The sequence below is a fragment of the Acanthaster planci genome, linkage group LG06, assembly GCF_054643075.1.
Source record: "Acanthaster planci isolate LZ-2023a linkage group LG06, COTS_SCS, whole genome shotgun sequence".
NCBI lineage: Eukaryota > Metazoa > Echinodermata > Asteroidea > Valvatida > Acanthasteridae > Acanthaster > Acanthaster planci.
In genome coordinates, this window is record NC_141782.1 from 21,572,569 (window position 1) to 21,592,983 (window position 20,415).

At 42.3% G+C, this 20,415-nt stretch overlaps 3 protein-coding genes across 4 annotated transcripts in view; all 3 read right to left on the reverse strand.

Moving 5' to 3' along the window:
• Positions 1-1,303, reverse strand: LOC147798949 (uncharacterized). The gene has a single exon (XM_087137624.1). It carries the CDS (start codon positions 467-469, stop codon positions 83-85), a length of 387 nt encoding a protein of 128 aa, XP_086993750.1. The 5' UTR covers positions 470-1,303; the 3' UTR covers positions 1-82.
• LOC110980088 (NFX1-type zinc finger-containing protein 1-like) lies at positions 1,299-2,284 on the reverse strand. Its single transcript, XM_087137855.1, has 2 exons — positions 2,179-2,284; positions 1,299-1,924 (listed from the first exon to the last, which is right to left on the reverse strand). The coding sequence occupies exons 1-2, from the start codon at positions 2,282-2,284 to the stop codon at positions 1,299-1,301; spliced, it is 732 nt and encodes a 243-aa protein (XP_086993981.1).
• LOC110980080 (NFX1-type zinc finger-containing protein 1-like) overlaps positions 1,822-20,415 on the reverse strand; it is a 26,434-nt gene continuing 7,840 nt past the window's right edge. The window contains exons 2-3 of one of the 2 annotated variants that reach the window (XM_022236409.2): positions 2,575-2,783; positions 1,822-2,471 (exon numbers count right to left, since the gene is read on the reverse strand). In XM_022236409.2, the coding sequence (XP_022092101.2) occupies positions 2,345-2,471; positions 2,575-2,783 (336 nt within the window). In that variant the 3' untranslated portion in view covers positions 1,822-2,344. Of the gene's footprint in view, positions 2,472-2,574; positions 2,784-12,045; positions 20,342-20,415 lie in introns of those variants that run through there. The other variant, XM_022236406.2, reaches the window with a different exon arrangement.

Consider the following 20,415-nt stretch of genomic DNA (forward strand, 5'->3'; position numbering starts at 1 on the left):
GCGGACTTCCTTTAGTTCCTGTGACAGGTTCTCATACTTATCCTGAACAATCTCCATTCGTCTCCGTTCATTCTTGCAATACTCACTGACCCAATAACGATAAAGCTGACAACGGCTGCTGATGTCTCTCATTGCCCAGACATTTTTTTATTCTTTGGGCATCCCTTTCTGTCATTCTGTCTGATTTCCTCAGGTTGTGCAGGAACATTTTTCTCATACGCTTCTTTTGATGAGGTTGCATCTGCCATCCGCCTTCTAGAGGCTGAGCCGCGGCCAATTGTTCGATATCAAGGACAAGGTGGTTTTCCTGGGGGTCCTCTTCGAAGAGGAACATGTCTTCATCGTCATCGTCCAGGACGCGCTGATCAGCTATGGCATCTGCTTCTTCGGCAACTTCAATCTCTTCTTCCTCTTGCTCCTCTTCCTCTGGCTCCTCAGGTTCGTTTTCTTCCCCCATAAACGCTGCCATGCCAACCTCTTGTGCTGTTGCCACCCGGAAGTGTCCTGAAAGACCCAATCACTCCAGTATGCAAGGTGTAGGCCTGTGGAAACCTGTATTCACAAACTCAACTGTGAGAGTTGCATAATGCTCTTTTGACATGAACGGCTGCAGATAGTCCTCATTGATGATGCCGTTCATGCTTCTTTCTACTTTTCGCTGAGAAACCTCCATGCACTGACGAAGAGAGTACATTTCTCTCAAGATGTTGCTTGTTCGGATATGAACTATACGCTGAACATCCCTTCTACGTCTCTGTTCTCTCTTCAAGAAGTTGAGGTTTTTGTTCTTCATATCCTCACTGTTACTCCTACCTCCAACACGGACGATATTTTGATTGAACTTCATGATCCCCTCAAGGAACTGATCAAGGGCATGGTTGGTGTAACAGACCACAAGGATGGGGTTAGATTCTTCATCTTCATTCCATACATTACTGTTGTGTAGGAGAGCCTGACCGATTTTGAGACCTATGTAGGTTTTACTAGTTCCAGGCGGTCCTTGGATGACGGCTAATTCTTGCGTCAGGGCAGCCTTGACAGTTCGAAGCTGAGAATCATCCTAGTGCAAGGTTTCTGCTTGTGGCCAAGTAGATGGAGTTAAGACTTGCACAGCACTGGCCTTAGTGCTAACTCTTCTCACTATGACGATTGCTCTCGTCATCCCTGTCAACTTCTTCTGCTGTGTGCGTGAGTGGCGACAGATCATAGGCAGAAAACCTACAATGGCGAAGGTACTGAGGAGGCTTCACATCACAGGAGACTTCAATGATGTAACGCTGCAGAGGAAGGCTGTTGCCTCAGACTTCTTGCAGGCCTTGCAAAACATGGCGGTAGGCTTCGAAGTAGGCGGACGATTCTGCCATGATGAACGAATCTGTGGAGTTTATTTCTGACACACGGGTCACGTCTTGGAACTGCAAATCGACTAAGCCTTGTTCAAGTTCCTCAGGCTTTCGGTTGGCTACAGTTGCAAATATGACAGACTGAAAGTTGTCCTTGGACAAGCAACCCAAAGAACCGAAAGTCAGCCTTTTGGTGGCTTGCCATCTGACCTTTCTGAACTTGGTGACATCAAAGCTTACACGGTGCGTGATGCCGTCATTGGTGCAAAGAGGAAATTGAACCCGTACATCGTGATAAATACGAATGTCTTCCAATTTGGCCTGGGTAACGGACACGTACTCCGCGATGCCTTGTTGCAGTGGTTCCAGAAAGTCATGTCTCAGAAGGCGAAACTGGACGTCCAAATAATGGTTGAGGTCTCGATACTTTCCGTGTACTACGTTGGCTCGGAGGTAGGCCTCTGCGTTTGTAGTGATTTCAGCTACATCTGGGAAAATAGGAATCTCTCTGAAGTCATTTGGTGGAGGAGCTTCCTGGTCTGTCCTCTGCCGCTGGCTTTTGTGCTTCTCCTTTTTCTCTCCTGACAACAGAGAAGCAACTGGTTCAATAAAACCTTGGATTCACTCTCGAGTGGGTATCCTTTTGTCTCTAACGTTCTAGTGACAACATCCATTAGGGTGAGGACAACGTGGACATCCTTCATGGTGTTTTGAATTCTTTGGATGAGTGTCTGCATCAGCTTCAAGATCGAAGCAATCTGATTAGGGACCCTTCTCAGATACCGTTCGTCAAACTCTGTCACCATACTGTTAATGTGTTGGCTCAGATTCTTACTCAAAAAGTCCGTGTCGACAACGACAATCAAAACTCTGACCACAGACTGCGGTGAGTCTTCACGGTCACAGACTCTGCCCAAAACTCGAACCAGGAGGGCAGTCATGTCACGCCGGATGTCACGCTTGCTCAGCAGGCTTTCTAAACCTTTACCGAAAGAGGTCAACTATTGGACAACCTCGGCGGCGCATTTGTCTTCATCCAGCAGTGACTCTAGCATCTTGTAACCCGGCTGTCTAACGGGGCATTTCCTCTGCTGCTCTCCGCCATCTGGGTGATGCTGACCAGCATTTCTGAAACAAAACACAACACGGATGAAAATTTGTATAAACTCCATGTACATTGATGAAGGTCAAGGCATACACGGGAGTTTGAATTTAATGTTGAGATTCTAACCTGAAGTGACCACCCCCTCGTCCTCGTCCTTGTCCACGCCCACAGCCGTACCCACCACGACCTCGTTCTTGGCCATGCTGATTATCAACCCTCCTTTGATATCCTTGGTGCCTTTTTTGATTGTCTTCTCGGTGACGCCCCCTGGCAAGGGCACCGCCTTGGTGAGCTCCAAACTTGCGTTCCGGAAATGGATTATCCTCCATGATCACCTGCAGCCAAAGAAATAAAATAATAATCAATAATATGGCTTCAGTTTTTGGAAAACGTTTTTAATTGATTGTACTGAACAACAAGGCCGAAAGCTCAGGACTGGTCGATGGTCAGAGTTGTACTGCATCGACTTATTATTGCATGCTGCATTCTGCCTATGACGTCAACATTGCTGATATCTACTGCTCTATTGTACAAATTTACAGCAAAATATCATTGGCTTAATGAGCATAGGAGAAAAATTAAGCTAATTTTCTATCGAGGCACTGTATAAATGTCAGTAAAGAATTCGCCTCGAAAACTTAAAGCTTCGGGGAACTCAATTCCCCGAGGAATCAATCATTATGTTTGTAACACTGGATGGAGGTAGCCGACGATAAATGACCTCTCGACGGACAACGTGCCGGCTTTTGAAAACCTTCAACACAAACTCATGGAAAGATAAGCCGAGGAAGTAGCACCCTCCTGGTGTGGCAGTTTGGTACATGTATTTCAATAAGGTAAGGTCATTCGGGAAACCAAGCACGAGCGGGTTTGTACGTCTATGGCACAAGTCCGCGTAGGGCCGCGCTGATTGTGCAGACCTCAAACGTGCGTCCGAATGACCTCAGATGCACTTAAGTTTGGGCATGCGCTGTTCGAATACCGAACTGGCTTATCAAAGAAGAAGAAAGCAATGAAAAAGATAATGCGAAGTCCCCGTCGTAAAATAGAAGGGAAAAAATGGTGGAAATTAAATTAAGAAGAGACATTAAGTCAAATAAAATAAACCTGGTGTCTCCGGTGAGCACGCATGTTTTTCAGCGAACATACATAACCAAATAAACGCACCAAATCTAAAACAAAATGTAAAAACATGAAACTGTCTCTCTTGAATTTGATTACCACACGATTTCAAAGCACTTGACAAAAGTCCACACATACAAAAATCCTTTTTAGAAAACAAAAACAAAAAACTGACAAATTAATGCAATGTGCATTACGTAAAAATAAAAAGATACATTTTTTAAAAAGTAGCCGCTTCTACATTTTAATTAACGAAGCTACAGAAGGCAACAATATGGTGCAAGTTGCGCCATAAGCATTAGGCATGGCTGCTTCAACAAATGAAACCTAACCTTCTTGCAACAGTTGAAAGGAGAGATACAGAAAAAATCATAAAGACCTTAATTTGTGTACAATTTATGTAATCCTTCATGAGTAACATTACATTTGTTAGCAAAGTAGGGTCAGGATTTGTGTAACTTTCCTCTAATTACATTGAACGTATATTTTCGCGAATTTGAATTACAGCAAATGAAAATAATACTCGATTCCGAAAAGTCACAGTAAAAGGCATATATTGGCAACGAATACGTAAAAACCAAATTCCAATCACTTATTTGTATTCACTTAAATGAAACGTAATGCGCAATGATTAATTTGACTGATTCAAAACGAAGTCGAATGCTTGTTATAGCGAAAATGAAGCCAGGTTGTAAGTCGTTTTCAAAATCTAAGCCAAATTGAATTTTTATTTTACAAATTAAATTGCGCATTATACGAAATTGGTTGGAAAACCTATATTTTACAATCTTACAAAAAGCACACAATCAGAACAAGTCACAATGACATCCAGGAAACTGGAATAACCTGTCAGCTGGAAGCAAAAGAAAAAGAAATTCTCTCACCCCCCCCCAAAAAAAAGGCAGTGGGGGACATGCGCTGTGTGCGCCCTCCGAGCCTTTGGAGTCATTCCCCTGAAGAAGGAAGGGGCCAAAACCTTTTTGTGATTTTTAATCGAGTTAATTTTATCCCTTCCAAATTAAAAGCAAGTACAGACCCTAACATGTACCCTCAACTACCTGGAGGAAGGCTGTAAAAGTACATGAGAAAATGTCAACTATTTGACCCGCAACAAAAAATTGCCCCCTCGAAGTTAATGTGATCTAATAGCACCATGCGAAAATTCGACAGCCTTGTTCTATTAGTATGATCTAATTAGATGGTTTTGTGGTTTAATCCGAATCCTACAAAAACTGCTGAATCTGATCCGAAAACATTCGAATTTAAGAATGTATAGTCCATTTTGCGAGTCATTACTTCAAACTCACGAAAATTGTATGACATTATGATAGACCTAGCTAAACGTGAATTGTCTCCAACGTTTTGACGGTAAACTGAGAAGTCTTCGGGTCTACTTATTTACAATCTATTTTTGCAACCTGAGAGTTTATTGAACGGGCAAAAACACTGACAAAACCTTTTTGCGTAAGGTTACATGTACAAAAAGTTTCATACAAATTAACCTATTATATTCGCCTGAACTCATGCAAAAAATAGAAAATACTTGATTACTCAGCCCAGGGAATTATTTAGAGTGGGGGTAGATCAATTAAAATAAATACTGCACATTGTGACAATGCCTGGTCCGATACCCTTCTTACAAATATATGAGGTGCATGTACATGCATAAAAAGCAAAAAGCATGACGTGATCGTTAGCTGAGGGAAATTTCAAATCTCCCTCGTAATGAAGACAAAAAATGGAAAATCTTCAACTCAACTTTACCGCTGCTAAGTAATCGCAAAATGAAAATTCAGTTCATGCATAATGGAAAGGTTTAAGCCAAGTCGGATTTTATAAAATTTTGTCGGATTATGGGTAAATCATCAATTAAAAGTCGATATTTTAAACTCTCAATCCGAATCAGATCTAAATCAGACTGAACCATGTCCAACCCGATCCGATCTGATCCCATCGGCGTCAGTTCCAGATCGGTTCAGATCAGAAGTGCACATCTTTATCGGGAAAATGTGCACTTCGAGGCAACTGTCTGCAATCTTTGGTCGTCCATACACATCAATAAGCAACGTTCGATTAATTACTTTATTTTCCATTAATGTTCAACAAGAAAAAATCACTTCATTACATACATATTACGATTAACGTGGATGTGGATCTCTTTAAAGCATCTCTATTGTCAACTAGGGGCCATGTACAGGACACGACACGCATAAGACGAGACGGTAGTCAAGATTGAAATAACTGGTAACAAAATTAAAGAATATAATAGTGATTAAGATTAAGATCTAACGAATAAGACCTGTATATATAATAATATAACAATAATTTATTCTTAATAAAGCATCTTACATTAAAAATCTTAAAGTGCTTAAAAAAACCTATTCAATTCAATTCACAATCACATTAATCCATTTTCTACATTCACATAATTATTAAATTCAAATGACTAATTAATTAATCAATTTTATGCATTAAAAATAATATACCTTTAAAGGAAATGTTTTAAGTTGCTTCTTGAAACTTCCATAATCACCGGTGATATACTAGGAGTTTGTTCCACATCTCTGGTGCATACAAAAAAAGGTGCGATTACCATACACGCCTTAACCTGCGAGTAGTTGGACGAATCTTAGAAAGACAAAGCTTTACTCCATCACACCTTTTAGTGCAAATATTAGGCTGGTACACAGATATCAATTCCGTAAGGTACTGTGGTGCTGACTCGCTCTGATAAATAAGTTAGATAAATTCAACCCGCCCTTCAACCAGAAGCCACTGTAATTCCTGAAGAATGTGTGCCATATCTGTATGGCGATCCATCTTTCACCTCGTGACCAGTCTGGCCTCAGCATTCTGAATCTGTTGTATTTTTTTGAACTGATAATCATATAAATCCAAATATAAACTGCTACAATTAGTCCAACCTAGAAGTTACAAATGAATGTATAAGTTTCTCAGCACTTGACTGATCCAGATATTTATCAGTTTACTGATCTGCCATAGTGAGTGAGACTCAGCCTTATAACACACACTAGAAATATGAGCATTCATATAGTTCTAGTATCGTACCAAGGTCACGAACTATGTTTGACGCCGATATTCGAACATACCCAACCCGCACTTCGGTCACCACTTCCCATACACTTGAATCTTAAAACGTGACGAGTACCATAACACTTTAGTCTTACCATCATTCATTGCGAGCCTGTTTGCTTGCATCTAATAACGAATATCGTCTATGCAGGATTCAATACGTGCAACACAAGAATAGAGTCAGTACGGGAACAGTGGCGTAGCTAGGATTTTACTCATTGGTAGCAGAAGGGGGAACCAGTATTTTAAGGGGCACCAGCTTTCAGTGGTGTGTTTTTGGGGGGCAAGCTTTTGTTGGCCTTGTTCAATATCCATTCATCCGTTTTTTGTTTTTTTTTTGGGGGGGGGAACCTGTGGGGCACTGGGAATTTGTGGGGGGGGCGTACCCCCAGCCTCTCCCGGTATACCCCTGCGCGGGAATCACAAGATATGTAAACCTGACAATGATACGCATAAATAACAGAACAAACTGTGACGAGTTATAATGTCCTCCAGTGGATCCAAGTACAAACAAAACAAAACAGGCCCAAGCGCGGTTCCCTGAATGCCAAACTGGAGAGTCTGACTCTTTGACAACATTGACTCAATTGATACCTTTGTGTTTTACTACTCAAAATGAACTTAAAAATAATAAACTTTACCCCCAACATGTACACCGTTTAAACTTTAACTACAAAACAGAAGCATATGCGTGCCCCGTTTGACGCAGGCAACGCCCATGGTTACGTTTATGATATTCAAACGACTGATTGAAGCAGACAGTTGTTGTTACCGTCAGTCTGACCCTCTTGCCCTCCTGATCTTTCCCAGGCTCGACAAAATATGATTAGAGTCATGGAAAAACACCTATTGCAAAACTTGGCCTAATTGAGCCGACATGAACCTTGAGTGCACAGCACGTAGCCAAGCTATCCTCAAGTGCCAAGGCAGACCAGACTGACGCAAAACCGACCATCGGTAAAGTAGGCCTGATTCTCAAATAATATCTGACATAAGTTGTAAAATACGTTTTGCCGGCTACCTTAATCCAGCGCTGTTGCCAAGCCGACCTCGGACAGTCTGAAAACAATCCAAGAGTTTGACTGCAATCAAGGAAGCACAAGATTTCCACAGCTATAATTCCGGGATGAGTTCCTATGCCAGTCCATACCCAAAATGGTTGCTGATTGTCGCTGCTTTTTTCTACACCCGTAAGCGAGCAAAAACGTGAAACATTAAGGGTGCGTTCGCACGGCTACCACTGTGATCACGAGGAGGATGCTTGCGCATTACACTCAGGTGCAGATATACTCCCTCTCTAGGGACAGTGTATACTCGCTGACCCGGGGGTCGTACTTCAGCCGTTCGAGCGCTCAGGAGTGTACTCTTGTTAACACGAGTAGCTCGCTCGGACGCTTCCTAAGAGAGTGAAATTTGACGGGAAACCCTCATTACAAGTTATTACAATGGCCTTTTACATGAAATATGCAAATAAGGCAGTCGCATGCGCATTACTAACACTGGGGTAGCAAAGTTGCTTAAATCTAAGACGTAACAATACAAAATTACCATGCGCACGTAACTATCAGAACATTATTACGCCGTTTCAGTACTGGTACAGGCTCCCTATTTGATATGAGTGCCATACTTAAACACAAGGAATTACTTCAGGTCCCTGAAAACTGTACTTAGTTTCGAGAAAAGTGTGCTGAAGTATCGTGTGGAGACGCGAAGATAATAGAACTAGCCGTAGCTAGCTCTGGAAGCCCGTTTCGGCCCGGACACCGCCTAAGTACGCAGAAAAACAGTGCAAAATCGGACAGAAAAAAGCGCCGCCTGGTGACTCTTAGAAAAAGGTCGGCCTCCCGCTTTTCTTTAGAAATTCAACATTATGGCCAGAAATTCATTTTTCTTTTCAATTTTATAGGGGTTAGCCACGCGATTTCTTGTTATTCGCCCTTCGCGGAAACCCCTCCAAAATAGGAGTAAATCTAAGCGCTCAGCTCGCGTAATGTAGCCGCTATGCAAAATAGACCCACAGGTTGGAGGTTTTTGTGAATGAAAGAGGCCAAGTTGGACGCCCAAAGTCCATGATAATGGCACCTTTTATTGTAAAAAAAACCCTGTGGGATCACCAAATATTAATGAGCTCACGCGTAGAAATCTCCCCATAGTGGAATGCACCACAGTCATATAAACGCCTCGGCCACCAGGTCCTATTCAAAACTACCGGGAGGGGGGTTTCGTGATCTACGTGGCACCAGACTAATATCAAAACTATGGGCAAATTCACCCCTCTGTATAGGAAATTTACGCACGGCTGAAGAATTTCAGCCGTAAAATTTTATGAAGCCATTTTTCGATTGTAAAAAAAATCTTCTCTTTAGTTAATCTGGCCCATAGGAATTTGAAATAATGCGGTTGCAACATTTGAAAAGAAGACTCAGCAGTACCGAAGAGCAAAAAGGTGAACATATTTGGAAACACATGTAAACAATTACAGGCAATGTAAATGCGTTGCGCTTTTCAAATATTGTCCAATCGCATTGTATAAGAGCTACGCAGCTCGTGCAGAATTTCCGAAGCAACACAATACTCGGGAATCACTGAACCGGCTTGTGTAAAGATCAAGGTTCTGCATGCCAATGGAAGCAGCGTGCAAAGAGCGAACAGTGCACCTCCAAAAGGTTGCAGCGCGTTGGCCAATCAAAATGAGCGAAATCTGTCGAGCCAGTGCGCGTTTGGAAATGGCACAGGGAAAGGGTCGACAGATTTTGCACATTGTGGTTGTCCAACTCTTTGTAAACTCTTGGATGCGCACTACTGTGAAGCGCCCGTTTTCCCATGAGTTGAAATAGCTACCATATAAGATTAGAATCCAGCTTGCTCCCACAGACTGTAGCCAAGGCTTGGATGTTCTTTCAATCTTTGTTTTATTGAAGTTCGGATTTTGAAAAACAAATAAGAATAGTGGTGGCATACTGCAATAGGAAATGAAGTAAATGAGCTTGAGCAGGTTTCTTCTTGAACAAATAGCCCTTTTTGGAAATCTCGAAAATGTTGGTAGGGAACCATTATTTCCGAAGGCTTCTGTGTATGAACTGTATGAACCAAGTACTGTACGAACGCTCAGAATCATTCCTGGGAGAGAGCTTCAAGGAAACTGATACATTGGGGCAGTGCAGGATGTCCTTGAAAAGAACTAAACATTACATAGCTTTTGCCAAACTTTGCAAAACAGCTCCCCGACGGCGTTATCATGACCCCGACCTCGACATGCCATGGCAGCGCATTATTGCGTGCTACGGGAAAATTCGCGATGAGAAATACTTCATGTAGTCTGTGAAGCACCGGTGCAGTGGCGCGACATTAATAGTGTTCGTTGAGGGGACCGCTCATCATTTTCCCGCTTACAAAAAGGTAGCATTGCGTGGCTTGTCTGGTGCTTTTAAGAAATAACTACATGATTGGTTGTACTCAATGTTCAGTCCTGATGAGTGCGTGTTATGGGCCTGTTCGCTATAAAATTGTTCAATACCGACAGGTTTTTTACGGAAGCGTAGAAGGGCCAATTACACATCTTTTTTTCGAGTTAATATATCTCCGCAGCGAGTTACTGGAACGTCACGGAGGCGAATCGCTCCAAGGAAATGGCTAGTCGCCGCGGGGAGATGGTTAGTCGCCGCGGCAAGATAAAATACGTTTTCCTGGTCGAATTCACCATCTTCGCATTAGCGGCAGTTTCATTCAAATTAGCACGAAATAGACTGACGATCTAGATCACCAGCCCAAGAGCAAAATTGATCATTCAATTTCATTCTAAGAGTATGCTATTGCACAATCTTGTTATTCAAAAAGCGAAGTGTCCGCATTCCATTTGCAAAAACACACAAAAAAGCCATGTATATGTTTTGGCGTTCAATTTCGTGAATCGGCAAGCATTTGTGAGACTCGTGCCATGTTATTCATTAAATGTTGTATCTTCATTTTTTTCTTCGTGAATAATTTATACAAAAGATTTCCTGAAAGGAAATATTTGGTTCACATTTAGAGATCTCAATAAAAATGCTGTCGAAGGAAGAGCTTGTCAGCACAAACATCGAAACATTCACGATGGCAGCAGGTCATAGGAGTTACATGAAAATCTCCAATATAGACCGCGGTCATTTAATTAAGTCCAAGATTACTTTAAAACTGGCAGATAACCTTAAGAGTGCCACCATAGACCTGGAGGAGAAACTCCTCCAGGTCTATGGTTCCACAGCAAGACTTACGGGGGCATGGAACAGACAGAGTTCCGCATCCGACATAGTACCAAGAAGTGTAAATCTGATCAAGAACACAGGTCTTGAGTCTTAGAATTCTTATCCACCTGATTTTGGCCTACAAATACATGTAGCTATACTAGAATGGTGCAGGCGTGATATCACAGGCAAGAGGTGCATAACAAATAAGAGTGAAAGATAGGTGGCAAACAAACAGTGCACATTAAGACAATTGGTAATGATAACAAAGAACTTAGAGTGCTGATAAAAAGAAAAGACTTCTCGTGATAATCTAGAGGAGTCATGAGCCAACAGGTGGCCTCACCCCCCCATGACTGGTAGGATGACTTCCTGGAAACTAGTTGTGGAAGGTGAAAGCACCGCAGTTGCCGAGAGCTGATTTCACATTCAAATGGATCGTAAAGAGTATTTGTGTGCGTCCATAGATGCATCTAGGAAACTGAACTTCAACTGATGGCTATGTCTTTGTATAAATGGTGCTGGTTGAATCACAAAAAAATGTGAAATCACAGTGAAAAAATTGAGAGTAAAAAAGTTCTGAGTTTTCCTTTAAAAATACTAAGACCGTTCTTTTGTCACGGCTGAGAGATTTTGTTCAACTTTAATCAGGAGAGTTCGAACCAAATGGGCACAGTCTGGCATATTCCTCCATGGTCTGGCTGAGTACATTCAATATGAAAGACAAAAAATGGCAGAGGGAGACTCAGATTTTTTAAAAAATCTTTTCAATTTTGATTTGTTTGCATTTGCATAACTATCGAATTTCATGCATAACTTGCATTTTCTTCAGTTTCCCGGCTCCCCCATATTCTCTGAACCTTCCCTGTCCACATTCTTTCCTCAAACACAGGATATGTAAAAAAAATCGAGCGCTGGAGGTCGCAGATAAATCGAAAGTTTATATGCCCCTGTTTGACATCGATATGGAAGACGAAATGTATTGGCTTGGAGAGGTAATTCTTCGCCGACAAATGAAATTACCACAACTATTGAGAATTATTTGCTTTCTAAGGATATTGATTACTACTCACATATGTGAATTACTTTTCTCCCGCCCACTCGTTGAACGCCTTAGTCTAATATTTAGCGAAGAATTTAGACTTTTTTCTGTCACACATTTCTATTTACCAATTGGTTGTTTTATTTACCTTACAGGTTTCCATCTCTTAGAAAAACAAAAACTCGGTTTTCAAATGTGATACAAAAACCAAATATCAAAACAATGTGCATTACTCAAAAGTTATATCCATTACGGTGCGATTGCCGGTACTATACCAAAGCAAACTTCGAGCCTGTGGCCATTTCGCTAAAACGATTTCCTTGAAATTATAGCCTTGGACTATTTTTACACAAAATCTAAAATCTAAGGCCGCAACAATAATCCCATGAGCTTCATACCACTCTAATTAACATTGCTGAATTTCATCCGGCAAAGGTCAGACTTTACGATATTTCACCAAAATCATTGTCAAACTGAACATCTCGTTGAGAAATATTACATTTTGCAAATCAAATCTTGTCTAGAAAATCGTCTTGTTTACAGATTCGGATCATTTATTTGATAGTCACTTATAAACCATACAGATTGATTTGACGTTATATTAACCAAAGAACTCAATGCCTGTGAATTAAAAACGTAATTTTTAATATTAAATAGGGCTTTATTAAAAGAATTCTACCCTACAAAATGGCATGACAATACATTAGAGAACTGCGACAAGATTCCTAATCTTTCAAAATACAAAATGCCCTTCAGCAAGTTCACAGTTACTTTGAGAAGGTAAGACATAGCTCTTATTTAGAGATACCGGACATAACAATTTTATTGGAAGTAGAAGTCAAAACTAATAACAAATCATAGATACATTCATATACAACCGGTTACATTACAAGTTAACTCAATTGCGTGTTTCTATTACTACTTATATCCCCGAACTACCTTTTTCCTTCACCACACAAGAAGTTGAAAACAAAGCATAAACCTAGTATTGAGCGAAAAAAACGTATTTTAAATTTTTCTCATACGCATGTTCTCTCAATTTTAAGCTAACACCAAATTAATTGTATTGGTTAATATCTTTCAGGTTCTCTTGGAGAAAACCAAAATTGTTTTTCAATTGTAAAACCAAACAAATCGAAACATTGGGCATCTCGAACATCCATAACTGTGCGATTATTCCACCCAAGCCAAGTTTGCGTCTGTTGACTATTGATGTTTTTGGTGATTTATCCGAAATTCTGACCTCATACATTATAACTGTATGTTCCATGAATCAACAAAAGGAATACAGTTGTGGAATCCTCCCTAAGCTGTATTTTCCACGACAAAAAATCCACTGCAATTAACATCCTGGTTTGTGCCTGAATAATAAATATGAACAAACGTCATACGTCACAATGTTTTACCTAAACCAATGTAAAATTGTATTCTCCCAATTATAAATGTAGCACCACAAATCAAATTGTCATCCAATAATTTAAAATTGTTCTTGAATTTGAAGCACAAATTGCGTGAACACCCATGACAAACCACCCAGACTGACAAGAAATATCGTCTTAACAAAATAATTCAGTGCCTGCAAATTTAGGAAGTAATTTTTAACAATGCACTAATCTGAAAATGCCCTGCAACGAAATAATGCCGATATATTACAACACTATGACAAAAAATTCCCAATTATTGAAAGCAAGGTGTCGTTCCGAATTACCATTTCAGACAAAATTTAAGCAATTTAAAAAAAAGAATTCTCGCAAATATCCCTTGGGTGGATACATGGAGGTTGGGGTTCTTTAAACAGCCTCCTTGAGCAAGGATGTCACGTACCTGAGTTTTCACCGAAGTCATGTGTAATCGTAGCATGATGTTAGAACGGAAGCGAACGGAAATCACTTCTTGTACAAGCACGAACTGGTGAATTTAAACTTTCTGTTCTCAATTTTCCTTTATATCCGACTTTGCTCTGTGAAGTGCCATGAAAACAAAACGGAATACGGTAATGCCGTCTGTCGCAAAAGTTAAAATGCAGATGATAAGTATAATTTATTTAATGATAATAAACGATATAAATTTAAAGTTGTTCAAGGCCAGTAATCCTGTTCGTGACATCCTCATCATATACATTTTCCACTATTAATTCCAAAGACCTGGTTTATAAATTTGTTTTGCACGAAAGTGCATTTCCTACGTTAATCAGTAAAGTCACATACGACATTCAAAAAGGATTCAACACAACGCTTAGCATTTTCTCTAACTATACATGTGTCCTCGATCGTTCAAGAAAATTATGTAACATAACTTATTATAGTCAGAAAGTTATCTTATGAATCCAATTCATAAACTTGTGTAATAGTTAGTCCCGTTTGAAATCGTTACATCTCCATCTTTATTAAATAATACGAATGTCTGTTACTTCAAGTACTGTATTTATATTTTTACGAACTTCAAACATAGGCCTACTGTCAAAAATCTACTGGTACTCTGTACGTATAAGAAACAACGAAACTCACAAGGTATAGCCTTGTAAGCTAAGATTAGACACTCCACCATAATACGAAATTATAATATTCTGAAACAACACTAATCTATCCTCAGCATACAAGACAAATAAATGCAACCCTAAAAAATAACTTTGAAACATTTTTTATTAAAAGGATGAGGAGATATAGCGCGGTATCATTTTAGCGCCAGTATTACTTTTTCTTGACAAATTTGTTCCTTCTAGATTTGCACTCCATTCTGGTCAATTTGAGGTTTCGCTGTCTTGTATGTTTCCCCTGTGGATTGTAAACTGAAAGACAACGACGAATACAGTTTGGAAGTTATGCAAGTCCTTCAGTTGAAATAAATGATTCTTTAGTGCCACAGGCCGGTTTTTCTATTTTATGTTTTTATTTCTGTGTCTTTGATATTACCAATCTTGAGCAGTACTTTCCTCCCGAGGAAGTATTTAGGGAGGTTTCCTCCACGCACCTGTAATAGGAGCTATATGTGACGCTACTCATGCGAGCAATGTGGGCAAAGTGGTTCCTTGGGCTGCCCTGAATGTTTGTCATCATCGCCTCGATTTTGGTGAAACACGTGACCATTGTGGCATCTCGTCCACCTTCCTACTTCAAATGACATGCCGGGTGAGGCGAGTAGAGTGCACCTTTGGACATCAGGGCTTCCGACCCCAAAGACGTGTCTTCTAATGATGAGGCAACGACGTCGTACTTTCTCAACTAAGTCACTGACAGCCTTGAGGACATCTTGGTAACGAGGACAGTGACGGATAGGTTGCTGGCATCTTGGGCACGAAACAGAACGAATCTGAAAGTAACCACCCTCGAGGTCATTCTTGATCGCTACAAACATCTTATCCAGGGAACGCATCTCACAAAGATGTTTACAGTCTGGGAGATAAATGTACACATCCCTTAGCCGACTTCTTCCTCTGGGCAAACTGGTTCGGACGCTCTTTTTGTCGCAAACATTGCAGAACGGAGGACATGGATCACCGCAGACGCCAATGCACGGATGGCTGCATTGGAGTAGTTGGTCACAGGGTCGAACGCATGCATTCGTCTTCAGCTGATGATGAGTAAAATTGTGTTTACAAGGGGGAGATGCCGCAAAAGGTTGACTTGTACCCTGCATCAGGTCTTCATTGCATTTCGTACAGTCTGGAGAACAGACACTTCCGCAAACACTTTTACAGTAATGACCACAGATGAGCTGCTTGTTGCACACCTTAGCACATGGTTTATGCAGAGTACCTTGATTACAGTCATGACAGGTACCAGCACATTTGTGACCACACACAAGTTCATCCCTGCACGGTTCCCTGCACGGCATTTTGGCGGCTCGTTCTGCCTTCCAGCACGGCATGCGTCTGGTGCTGTGACCGCATGCCAGAGCCTTCGTGCTGTCAACTTCGCACCTTGCACGTGGTGTCTGCTTTCCTTGCTGTGTGGATCCATGGGGAACAACTGGGATAAACAGGCCTGCACAGGGCTCACTGCATTTGTTAGGACACTTGTGGCCGCAAGGCAGAGTTTTCTCACAACTGCGGTGACACATAAAAGTACTGACATCCGTTTCGCACCTCACATTTACACTGTGATTGCAGTGTGGAAGTTTCTTCTGCACTCTTTCCTGACACTTTGTCCAAATGTTTGAAGGATATCTTCGGTGATCCATTTGGGGTCCCGGACAGGGTTCGCCACACTTGTTGGGACACAGGTGCCCACAAGCTAATTTTTTACGACATTTCTCCCTACAAAATTCGGAAAAGGCTTTGGCAGATCTCGATGGAGACATCAGTGCTACTTCATTTTTCTCTAGTGGACATGGCTCACTGCATATTTTTGGACATCGATGCCCACATACCAATATTTTTTCGCATGGTTTTGAACACTTTTTAAAGATTTCGAAGTCATTTAGACCAATAGCAGACAACTCACAAGGTTTCCCGCAGATGTTAGGGCACTGATGTCCACACTTAAGTATCTTCTCACATCTCTGGCTGCATTCTGATCCGCTGGGATCTTCAAAGCATCGCATTTGAGCTTGGTGACCGCAGATAGGAAGAGTTTTAGTAATTTGGGTCCGGCAAAGAATATTTTCAGGGCGTTCACCGCACCTCATGAGGACTTGGTGGTGACACTTGGATAAGGTTCTCGTTACTCGAACTTGACAGAATACCTCGCAGGACTGACCGCATGGCTTTGTGCAGTGATGTTCACATGACTGTGTGTTCTTGCATGGCATAGGGCACTTCTGATGCGGACAAATATCACCACATTTTCGCCCACAAAGATGGCCACAATCGGTGAAAGTTTTATCGCAAGGCTTGATACAGGTGACATCATCAAACCTATGGCAGAATATCTGGATCACGTGACCACAACCAGGCATCGTCTTCTGAACCACATTTGTGCACGGGCTGCACTGCTCATGGCAGAGAAGTGGGCAAGGATGCTCTCCTCGATCGCACTTCATTGTGCATGGTTTGCAACATTTGTATTCGGCATGATTGGAGTGGTCTGGATGGCAGAGGGAAGCGCACACGTGACCGCAAGGCAGTCTGTACTCGCACGGTCCGTCACAACCTCCACACGGCACCTTTGTTTTGAAGTCATCTGCTGTAGCAACCGGTGTGATTTTGTCGGGATGATTTTGGCAGACCAGTGGCAATGAAAAGCCGATTCGGTTCTCATCCTCTAGTGTGGCTACAATCTTCGCCCAGATCTCTGCCTTCTTCAAGATGCTCGCATTACCGATGCAGTAGAAACCCATGCGAGCCCTAGACAATGCAACGCAGACGCGGTTTGAAGTGCGCAGGAACCCGATGGATCCTTCCTCGTTGCTTCGTACCAGAGACAACAGAATGATATCATTTTCCTCTCCCTGGAAGTTGTCTACTACGCAGACTCGAACACCTTCAAAGGTTGCTTTGTCCATAAGACGTCTGAAGCAGAAGAGTTGCCCCGTGTAAGTGGTTAGGATTGTTATCTGTGAGTGTTGGTAACCTTGACGCAACAGGTATTTGCACAATTCAACAAGGACTTCAGCTTCGTACTGATTCGATTTGCTTCTGTCGTCATCATCTTCGTCTTCCAGGCATCGATGATCAATGAAGAACATGTTATGTTTTACTCCTTTGACATCATCCATTTTCAGCACAGATTCGTCGTCATGGAGATTGTTGTAGAAATGTTTCTTCATCAGAGAGGAGATTTCGGGTCTCATTCGGTGTTGATGCGATAGCGTGTTACAGGGCACGCCATTGTTGATCATTCTCTCAAACAGAGAGGTGTCCAGGTTGAACTGCCTCGCCAGGCGGTAGACAGTTGGGTTTGGTTTCAGCTGTTGGTGATCTCCGATGAGAATAAGATGTTGGCATGCTGCAGTCAAGGTGGTGATGATGTGAGCCTCAAGAACTTCAGCAGCCTCCTCCACCACTACGATACCGGGACGAAGACGCTGTAACACGGCACGGAACTTAGCTGCGCCCGTGGTCGTCATGCCGACTACGTTTGCTTTTTGGAGAATTTCAAGATCTTCTTGTATATGTACATCTTGCACCCTCTTTGCAATTTCCTCGTACCTCTTACGATGCTCGCCAAGTTTTGATTCGTGATCTTTGATGTATCTTTGAACCCATAATCTGTACAAACGCCACCGATCCCAAATCTTTAGAGTCCAGACGCGTTCAACACTACTGGCCTCCTCGTCGGTCATCACATCGGGCTTGCGGAGCTCCACATGTGGTAAAATTGTGTGATTTTTCCCACAACGTTTAATGCTTTCCAGGGGGTATGCAGCATGTTCACTAAATGTTTCGTATTTGAGTTTTTGTCGGCGCTCTTCTCGTGTTTGTCGGCGGCCGTCAAAATCGTCAATTTGTCGATCGCACTGAATTCTGTAACCTTCATATTCTACGTTAATGCGTTCCATGCTTTCTTGCTGTTTCTGATTGGAAGGTAGAGCCCAGTCTCGTTCATCTTCCACGTCCACAACGTTCAGCCAATGGAGTAACTTTTCTGCTTCCTCTTCCTGAGGTTCCCCTCTATGACGGCGTCGAGAAAGCGCAAAATATTCCCCTCTTGTCATGTACTCTTTCAGAGAATCGATATGTATTAAGGCTTTATTGGGTATATCCAGCTTTGCAAGACATATCTGAATTTCCTCATCTGTTTCACGCAGGGCCCTTTTGTCGCTCTGACTTACTTCTTTTCGTGGTCTTTCTTTTCTTAAGTGAGACAGATTCTTGCTTTCAAGTATCTCACTTGAGCTCCGACTCCCCACTCGGACCACATTCTGCTCTCTGAAGGCTATAATTCCTTCCAGAAACTGATCTAATGCATGGTTCGTGTAACACACAACCAGGATAGGAGAATAATCTAGGTTGATTTTCCAAGAGTCGTTCAGCAGAAGTAGCTGGATAATTTTCAGTCCAATGTAAGTCTTGCCTGTTCCAGGAGGGCCCTGAATAATCGCAAACTCCTTCGTCAAAGCTGTATGGAGGGCGGCCTTTTGAGATTCGTCGAGGTTTAGATCCTCTGCAAGCGGCCAACATTCGGGGAATAAAACCCGGATATGAGACAACTTCCAGCGTGAAAGGAAGTCCTTTTGAGCCAGCGGTGCAAAGTCATACGTTGTATCACTGAAGTCACGGAGGTATGCTGGTGGGTCGACACTGGAAGCAACATCGACGATATATCTCCTGAAGGAGAAACGCTTTTCGTTCATCTGCTGTAGCCCCTGAAGCACGTGGCGATAGGCCTCAAAGTAAGCAGCGGACTCTGCCATAATAAAGGGACCTTTGGTAGGAGCAATATCTGTTAGGAAGCAAACATCTACAAGACCCTGCGCTAAGTCTGCTGGCTTCCTGTTCTCCACCGTTGCACAGATAATGTGGTGGAATTTATCTTTAGTGAGACAGACGAAGGAACCATACAGGAGACGCTTACTCGCTTCCCAGCGCACGCGTTTCAGCGGTCTGACGTCGAAATTCAGAGTGTAGATAAAACCATTCTCCCCCATTGTTCTGTTTTGGACAACGACATTTTGGTAGATTCTGATGTCTTGAGGGCGTCCGGTGGTATCTGCCAGGAACTCGGTAACACCCTCCCTCAACGGCGCCACGAAGTCTTCTCTCAGCAGCCGGAATTGAACATCCAGGTAATGTTCAACACTCTCATATTTTCCCTTTATGATGTTCTTTCTGAGGAACGGCCTGGTGACCTGCCGAATCTCCCTGCTTTCTGGGAAGATTGGGATATCTCTGAAGTTGTTTGGTGGTGGCTTTTCCATGGCCCGCTGCTTGGCTGATCTCTGAGCCTGCTCCACTGAGTTGTAGCTGGTCTTCAACTGCTGTAATTGCACCAACAATCTGCCTGTTGTCACTACCCGCTCCAGGAGAATCAAAGGCCCTCCTACCTCTGAGTACCGTCCAGGTTTATGTTGCAAAAACAACTGGAGTAACTTGAGAATCAAGTCCAACTCTGCGTCAGCAGGGCCCGGTGCGTTATCATTATCAGTCTCGTCCGGCTCCTTAATTGGCAAAGCGACTAAATACCTAGTCAAATGCTTACTGAGGAAAGCTGACGATTCAATTAAACTGAGTATTGCATTCAATTCTTTAATGTGTGCAGACTCCCCTACGGGATCTAGGTAACATAAGCAAGACAGAACACGGACTGTTAGGAGTAATGTGTGTTCGCTGATATTATCTTGGTTTAATAAAGACTGGCAGTTTTCGCTTCTCTTAGCAAGCTGGGAGAGAACGTCATAGGGCTCATCTTCCAAGAAGCTTTGTAGTTCTTGGTCTGAGAAGGGGGCTGCCGTGGCCTTGCGCTGGACTGACTGATGTGGTACTTTGCTACCGGAAGGTGCAGATTTCTGACCGTGATTGTTGGCCGAAGACACGCTGCAAAAAGCATCACAATGAATCTGCAAGACTTATTTTTATACAAGCTATCCGACTAAACATCTCCAATTCCT

Bases quoted from the DNA above. Each gene is read 5' to 3' on its own strand.
- LOC147798949 (XM_087137624.1), bottom strand. From the start codon at position 469: ATGGCAGCGTTTATGGGGGAAGAAAACGAACCTGAGGAGCCAGAGGAA.
- LOC110980088 (XM_087137855.1), bottom strand. From the start codon at position 2,284: ATGACTGCCCTCCTGGTTCGAGTTTTGGGCAGAGTCTGTGACCGTGAA. The intron at 1,925-2,178 runs GTAAGAATCTGA...CTCTGTTGTCAG, and splicing joins TGTCGACACGGACTTTTTGA to GAGAGAAAAAGGAGAAGCAC.